The 8,711-nt window shown below is 37.7% G+C and overlaps 1 protein-coding gene across 1 annotated transcript; it reads right to left on the minus strand.

The window, feature by feature from the left end:
* Positions 1–1,890: 1,890 nt before the first annotated feature.
* Positions 1,891–3,971, minus strand: LOC121778555 (benzyl alcohol O-benzoyltransferase-like). The gene is made up of 2 exons (XM_042175928.1): positions 3,525–3,971; positions 1,891–2,988 (listed from the first exon to the last, which is right to left on the minus strand). Exons 1-2 carry the CDS (start codon positions 3,969–3,971, stop codon positions 2,116–2,118), a joined length of 1,320 nt encoding a protein of 439 aa, XP_042031862.1. The 3' UTR covers positions 1,891–2,115.
* Positions 3,972–8,711: the final 4,740 nt, after the last annotated feature.

Genomic DNA, 8,711 nt, shown 5'->3' on the forward strand with positions numbered 1-8,711 from the left:
TTTTTCCAAGTTAACTAATTTAGTGGTAATTAGTTTAGCTTAGTGGACTCTTATAGATTAGCCCATGTTAGGATAGGATAATGGTGGCGGAGTAAGAACCTTTGGGTTGCCATAAGCAGTGGCGGATCCAGGGGGCAGGTGGGGGCGGTCGCCCCTACCCGACCGTACGGAGAGCCTAAATTTTTCATTGAATCAAGCCGAAAATAGGATATCCGCCCCCTCCGTAGAGTGTAGAAATATTTTTGTTTTCAATAAATGTCATATAAAATGTAGTAGTCCAATGGTTTGGTTGTTGGATTTTTAACAAAGATGTCTAGGGTTCAATCCTCAACAAAAACATATTTATTTTCATTTTTCATTTTTTATTTTATCAATTCATATTTCTTCTTATTATCAAAATAATACCTTTAAATACTACTAAGTTGCATATATTATGTTGTTATATTTATTCTTTAGTTAAAATCATTTTTAATTTTTTATTAAAGTCTTTTTTATCCTAAAGTGCTTATAATTTGATCCATGCATCTTAATTATTCTCCATGTAACAAAATAAACATTTTAAATATTTTTGAAATATAAATATTTAGTGCTCTACTTATATCACTTTTGCATATAATATTTACAGTGATTTTAAATGTACATATATTTACACTAATTTTATATTTTAAAATGAATAATACATATTTGCAAGCTAAAGCATGTTTATATTTATATAATTTTTTATTTTAAAGTGAATAATACATATTTGCAAGCTGAAGCATGTTTATATTTTATTAATGAAGCTAGTGCAGTAGTGCTACTTAAATATTAATATAATATTTATTTATTTTATTATTAAAAATAATATTAAATTAAATATTTAATATTTAAATATAAGTTCCGCCCCCGCCATTTTCGGGTCATGGATCCGCCACTGGCCATAAGCCGTGGGGCCAGAATTTTGATGCTATAGTTTATAGTTGTGGATGTTTTTGGTGTTGGCCTCGACCGAAAGCAACTATAACATCGACGATGGGGTTCCACGAGAGAATATAGTGAGAGAAAAAAAATAGAAATACACTATATGGTTGTTTGGAGAAGCAATATTGGCGTTAGAAGAAACACACATTTCAAGGGTGGGATTCTCTGCTGTGCACAAGTGCACAGCAACTCCTGCGGTTCCTCACAACATAATAAAATAATATATATTTATTTGATTGATTTATTTAATTTAATTTAATTGATTATTTTATTCTTTTATATGTAACAGCAGAGGATTCTCATCCCACATTTCAACATATTTTTAATTTTCAAATAATTTTCTTTTGTTTACTCGATTATTTACTATCTATGGCAACTCTCTCTTTCTATATATTTGAAATATCACCGAAAATATAAATTTTATAAGTAGTTTATTTCTTTAAATAACACTATTTTGTATTTATAATATTTAATAACAATTTTAAAAATATACGAGAAATTAAGAAAATGCATGAAAAACAAAATTTTATAAGCAATATGGTCCGACCTGGGTCAACCCAGCCACTTAGTAAGTGGACTAGGTTAGATTAAGTCCGAATTTATAGAAAGAAATCAAACCTAGCCAGCTTTGATGGTTGGGCTTGTCCAATTCATTTGACAAGTGTAAGCTTTGTATGGTTATATCATGAGTATTGTATTTCACAATGACTAAGTGTCAACTTAACCACATTGAAACCATTTCAACTACTATCTAGATGATCCAAAATGAGTTTTTTTTTTATCTAATTATATTACTTCGACAAAGCAAATTAAAATGAAGTAAACATTTTTAGTTATAACAACAAATGAAACAGTATTTCAGTATAACTACTTTGATGTGTTGTTCGGTATATGATATGAAACAGTATAGTACTAAATTTCTGTACCATATTCAGAAAATACGGTATGTTATAGATATTGAAAATGTGTTGGCATAGTGGTTGCATGGTCATTGCACCTGACCGAAGATCTTGCGTTTGAGTCTATCGTTTTGAAATTTCACAAAGAGTACATATTTATAGACTTATTTATGACCCTACGCGGTTCTACTTTATTCTGTGATCTGGGAAAGAACCGACAAAGAAAACTCGGAAATGAGCTTATAGTTACGAAATTTTAGAGCGACGAAGATATCGGAGTGGCAGTGATCGTGGCCTGAAGATGTTTCTCGAAGACTTTCATGGATTCGAGAGGAAGGCAAACCGGAACCACGATACCATCCTTAAACCCTAAGTACCAAGATACTTGACTAATACCGGTCGGCCAATAACTTCCTTTGGGGACCCCACCGTAGACCGCCGTGCCCCACCCAACATCCATTCGCTCTAATCCCAAGTGCGTTAAATTCGACACAATATAAGTGTTCCCAACTGACAAACTCAGCGGATCTGATATCACCATAAGATCCGCTGAGTTTGACAGCTCACAAGCAGTCTCGGCTTCGTGTTTCGTGCTCCTCACCAACTCCACCGCGTAGTACAGCGGATTATTTGACAGCTCACCGGCAGTTGTCACTGCCACCAATAATTTTAAAACGTTGCCGTAGTATCCCACCAGAAGCGGCGGCTTTATATTCTTTCGGTTATCCATAACGCCTATGAATTTCATCTCTTCATAGGGTTTGGGAGAGAGAGCGATTGTCTGGCAGCGCCACACGCAGCCTGCCACAATTTCGAATTTGGAGCAGCGCTGGAGGTGCGGCGGCAGGCTGCGGCGGAGGGCGGAGATTTCGGCGGAGGTGAAAAAGAAAGAGCGTTCCACCATCTGTTCCGTCGGCGCGGGGATTCTACCAGTTCCGGCACCGTATTCATGATGTAGGATGCTAGAAGTGAGAAGATGTCGATCCCACACCGGTCGAATAGAAGGGAACGTTGCTCCCCGAGCAAGTTCACCGACGGCGAAGAGAAATTTGGAAAGGCCGACGCCATCGCACATTGTGTGGTTGAAGTTGTTCGAAAAGATAAATCCCCCACATTTTAGTCTTGTAACCTGTGAAGTGTTTGTGTTAAAGTAACAAGAAAAAGAAACATTGTTATATTATTCAATTCTAATTGACCAAATATTGTTAGTATTTGGACTATTATTCCTAAATTTACTGGTCCTATGAAAATATGAGCATATGATATAGCACGAGAATTAAGATAAAATTGATAAAGTAAGAGAGAATATGAAAATGATAGTTAAAGTATATAAGTTGTAAATAACTTGATGTATAAGGGTATAAATTGAGATAACTTTCCATAAATAAATATTCTCATATTATTATGGGACGGACAAAAATAAAAAATGCACACATATTATCATAGATTAACGATAACATAAAATTCTGATGGAATTTTATTATTTATCCATGAATTTTATCATTTCCCTCAACATACTTAGTAAAAATTTAATCATGTCATCAATTTGAAATATGTATGTCAAATCAACAATATATTAAAAACAGAAACTCGAAATATTTTATCATGGAAAAATTGAGAAAATATTGAAATTCACGGTTTTGCCAGAAATGATAAATACTGTACTTGAATAAACATAAGTGGAATATCAACTATTATTCCACGGTTGTCTGGCGCATCAAGTGTAAGTTCGTCCGAGTTGGGGAAGGGTGGATAAAGGGCATCTCCGAAATGTTGCAGCGTTGCATCCGTGTCGGCCTCCACGAACACTACCCCTTGGCCTGTGCATTCGACCACGAGCTTCCGACCAGTGTTTTCTAACAACCGCCCGGCCAACGGGTAGTAAAAGACCAAGGCTTTGGAAATAGCCTCACGAATAATCTTCACTGGATCTTTCCCTTCCATGAATGGATTCTTTTTGTAGAAATTTATTGTTTTAATATATTTTCGGATGAAGATTTGGCCATCTATGTCAGAGAGAATTTTGAATTCATGTGGTGTGGACTCTGCTGGACAAAGCAGCTCAGGTGTTTTTCTAGTAACACTCAATGTTAATCTTTTGTTTGACTCCATGCTTAGGAAACTAAACTCATAACATGCATATTTATAAGGTTTCATTATTGTTCTAGAAGACTGTGTTTATTCTTATATCTTCTTCCGTTTTCCTTATTATATAAATTAAACCGGTCCGATCGATTGAACCATGAACCAGTAGCTTCGCCGGTTCGCTCACCAGTCCGGTTTTTAAAACTTTGATTTTAGAGCATCCGCAATGGGGCGGACGATAGGCCGCCCGATGCCCGATGCATCGTCCGTACCCTATAGATCGTCCGCGGACGATACGCGGACGATAGGGCATCGTCCGCGCCATCGTCCGCCCTACCCCACATTTATTTGTAACCTTTCCATTCACTTTTCCACACTCAAATTACACTATAAAATGGATTCCGGTGAATACCAAGTCCGAATAGTCTGATGTTTGGGGGTGGTGCACGTTGGCCGGGTACAGACCCTGACGAATATCGGTCGTTCGACTCCAACACACAGTACGATCCCGAATTCAGTACGGATTCGTACTGTCTGTTTGACATGGAGCCGTCTCCAACTCGCCCCGCCGCCCCTTTCGCCGCCACCGCCTCCGCCAGAAAGAAGCGGAACCGGCACTGGGCATACAAGGTGCCACCTCAGGAAACGAATGAAGAGTACGCCCCCGGGAGGACGAACTACCAACCGGATGAAACCCTCGTCTTGGCGAGGTGTTGGCTGGATATTTCGGAGGACCCGGTATTCGCGAAGAACCAAAAGCAGGTTGCGTACTGGGAGCACATCGCCGAGCGCTACAATGAGGCGAAGCCGCCGAGCGCGTACAAGCGCCATAGGGAGCAGCTCCGCAAGCACTGGGATCAGGTGAAGAAGCAAGTCAACCTATTCTCGGCGAAGTACGAGAAGTGCTCGAGGGAGCAGGGAAGCGGCGAGAGCTTAAGCGATGTACGAGATAGAGCGCTGTTGTCGTACCAGTCAATGTACGGCGACTTCAAGCATTTCAACATCTGGGCGCTCTTGAAGGACAAGCAGAAGTTCCAGAGCGGGATTCTGCCATCGGCTGTGCCAAAGAGGTCGAGGACCACCGAAGCCGGTGCTTACACAAGCAGCGAAAGCGGCGCATTTCCGGTGGACCTCATCCGGACGATGTACGAGGAGGAGGAGGACAGTTCCGGCACACCGGTGTCTTCCCGACGTCCCATTGGCGTCAAGGTTGCGAAGAACGAGGGGAAGGTGAAGACGACATCCTCCTCGCAAGCCGCGGCGGCCCCCCATCGCCGATCCCGACCCCGGCGGCACTTGCCTACGCGGAGTTGGCAGCGGCCGCCAACCGGAGGACGTTGTTGGACACGCACAACGCCCTCATGCAATGTCAGGACCCGGCCAAAGCCGAATACCTGCAGGGGATGATCAATGAGCTGCTCCGCAAGTTGAGATTTTGTAGAATAGTCAACTTTTTTCATTTCTAAAGCCGAATACCTAGTAAGTAGGAGTAATTAATATGGGACGCGCATATGTTTCACGCTTTAAAGGGATAGGATCCCCTGCTGTGCTCAAATGCACAGCAGGGTGTTGTGCCTCTCCCATGTAAATAAAATAATCAAATAAATAAATTAAATTAAATAAATAAATAAATTATTATTTTAATTGTATGTGAGAAGCACAGCACCCTACTGTGCATTTGAGCACAGCAGGGGATCCTATCCCCGCTTTAAAATGGAAATTACCAGTAATTGGTAGTTAATTTGTACTTTGCAAATAAAGTAAATTTTAAATGGCCGTTTTTAGTCATCCCTATATTTGCTGACAATTCATGATCCAATTAAAATTTAGCTTAGTAGATAAGGACCATGGACCAAAATCTGGACAGGCCTTCAGGATAGGATATTGACGGCAGTGTTGATAACGTGGAAATAATGTGGCAGAGTGTTGATAACGTGGAAATAATGTAAGGGACACGGCATTTTATTCAGCTTTATTTTAATTATTATATGAAAAAAGAAAAGTAGAAAAGAGGGAATAAAATAAAAATAAAAGAATTTTTTTTAGTATTAAATCATTTTGATTGGAACCAATTAAAAGGGAAACAAATTAAAAGGGAAAAGGGAAAGTGATTTATATACGAAAGGAGTACATAATATCTTTGTTTTCACCTATCCCTAACTGCTATTAATCATTCGAAATCATACTATATTATTTCGATATCTTCATTAGAAAACCCCACGATGAACTTTAATTTAGATGATAAAGAAACGAGCCAAAACATAGCATTTTTTAGAATAAAAAGCAAGAGTTTTGAACTTAAATCACTATATGATATACTCGATCCCTTCGTCATGTCACAAGTTTTTTTCGGCAAATAATTTAAGAAAATAATATTTCATTTTTTTCCGGATAGTTGTAGTTTGATTGTTTTTTTAAATGTGATATATATAATTTATCTGATCTGCTACCTGTCAAATTGCGTTCTAGAATTTACATTAATTAATTTCGTATAATTAACTCTATGAATTTTCAAAAATCATGTTTTGAGATTCTCGAGAACATGGATTTGAAGCATTCCCAATATATTTATATATTTAACGATAAAAATATAAAATCAAGTACTACGAAATAAAAAATACAACTTCCCATGTCCTGATAAATATGAGCTTTTTGTGAGGCATTAATTTTAATGGAAAATTGATTAAGCAAGAGAGATGAAGAGGAAATTTAGTGAAAGCAGTATTAGTGGATAGTGGGTCCACATTATTAGTATTAGTAGTGTTTAGTGGGATTATAATGATATAAGTTATAAATAAAATGATGTATATTAGTAATGTGTTATTCAAATACTTCCTAAATAGGAGTTCTTATTTTTTTGAGATGAACTAAAGTAAATAATTACTCCCTCCGTTTCTGAAAATTTGTCACTTATTTCCATTTCCGTTCGTCCCTAAAAATTTGTCACCTTTTACTTTTACCATTTGTGGTAGTGGACCTCATATTCCACTAATTCATTATCACTCACATTTTATTATAAAACTAATATATAAAAATAGGACCCACATGCCACTAACTTTTTCAACTCACTTTCTATTACATTTCTTAAAATTCGTGCCGGGTCAAATGGTGACAAATTATGGAGGACGGAGGGAGTAAAATTTATCATGGCAGATGGAGGGAGTGTAAAAGAATATGACTTGATTAATTTTTTATGAGCAATATACCCTTTTGCTGGCTATCCCTTTTTTTAAGACTAAAGTCTCATTTTGGTCCTTAACATATAACAATTTTTTTTATTTTGGTCCAAAACATTATCCTTTGAATTATTCGGTCCCTTACAAATAAAAACGGGTCACATTTGGTCCATTTTGGACGGTGCGTCAAATTTTTGACAGTTTTAATTATTGGGTCATAAATCCGTCACTAATATCGGGTTAGCGTAATAAAATTAAGTTGTACGCGCTAACATTGCGATATATAGCCAAGACAAGGGCCGTGTCAGGGACTCTTGAGCTCCTAGCGGATTTGAAACTCGGGTTTGATGGTTGTCCGAATCACAGAGATGAAGGTGTTGTCGTGGTAGTCATTATGACATGAAGATGTTTCTCGAAGACTTTCATGGATTCGAAAGAAAGGCTAACCGGAACCATGAAACCATCCTTAAAGGCAGAGTTCCAAGCTATTTGAATATTACCGGTCGGCCTATAAATTCCTTTAGACATCCCACCGTATTCCGCAGTGCCCCACCCAACATCCATTTGCTCGAAAACCACATGCGTCATATTCGACACCACATAAGTGGTTGCTTCCGTCATACTAGGGCGATCTCGCATCACCATTAGACCCGCCACTGATCTCAGGTACTCATCAGTCACTACTTATCGTTTTGCCATCCTCATCAACTCCACCGCGTAGTGCAGTGGATTCTTGGACAACTCACCGGCTGTAGTCACTACCACCGGAAATGCTATAGCGTTGCCATAATACCTGATGCGTAATAATTAGGAATTAACACCTTTGCAAAACAATGAAAAAGATTCACCCTTTTAGTGCATATCTAAAATTCAAATCTCAGCCACTAGATAAAAAATAAGAATGAAATTGAGTTTAAAAATTTGTGAATCTAAAAACACAAAATTCATTAAGAAAATGCATGAAAAACAAAATTTTCTAAACAATATGGTCCGACCTGGGCCAACCCAGCCACTAAGTGGGCTGGGTTAGAATGAGTCCAAATTTATAGAAAGAAATCAAACCTAGCCAGCTTTGATGGTGGGCCTAGGTTGGGCTTGTCCAATCCAGTTGACAAGTGTAAGCTTTGTATGGTTATATCAAGAGTATTGTATTTCACAACGACTAAGTGTCAACTTAACCATATTGAACCCATTTCAACTACTATCTCGATCCAAAACTAGTTTTTTGTATCTAATTATATTACTTCGACAAAGCAAATTAAAATGAAGTATAACTCGAACAATTAAATATGATACAAAAGGAAAGGAAAATGAAGCAGAATTATAGGATCCAATGCACAACAACAAGCTATTATCCAATTAATTTCCTTGCTTTTAGTGTCTCTAGAGTTACTAGGTCAGTCACTTAGCTAAATTAAACTCCGTCCCAAGGTAAGAAATCTATAGATTATAAGTTGGTATCAAAGTCCCCTTCAAATACCTAACCCCCAAAAGATTTTAACAACCCAAAGACCCCACACCGAATCTCAACTATCCCAAGTTTTATTGATTAAAGAGTGAATTATCCTTATTACAAGTTAATTATTTTATA

The sequence above is a fragment of the Salvia splendens genome, chromosome 19, assembly GCF_004379255.2.
Source record: "Salvia splendens isolate huo1 chromosome 19, SspV2, whole genome shotgun sequence".
In the NCBI taxonomy this organism is placed as follows: domain Eukaryota; kingdom Viridiplantae; phylum Streptophyta; class Magnoliopsida; order Lamiales; family Lamiaceae; genus Salvia; species Salvia splendens.

What these genes read in the sequence shown, in the direction of transcription:
- LOC121778555 (XM_042175928.1), bottom strand. Translation starts at nt 3,971, where the DNA reads ATGGAGTCAAACAAAAGATTAACATTGAGTGTTACTAGAAAAACACCT. An exon ending in TTCCACTTATGTTTATTCAA is followed by an intron (nt 2,989 to 3,524) that starts GTACAGTATTTA and finishes AACACTTCACAG; the next exon opens with GTTACAAGACTAAAATGTGG.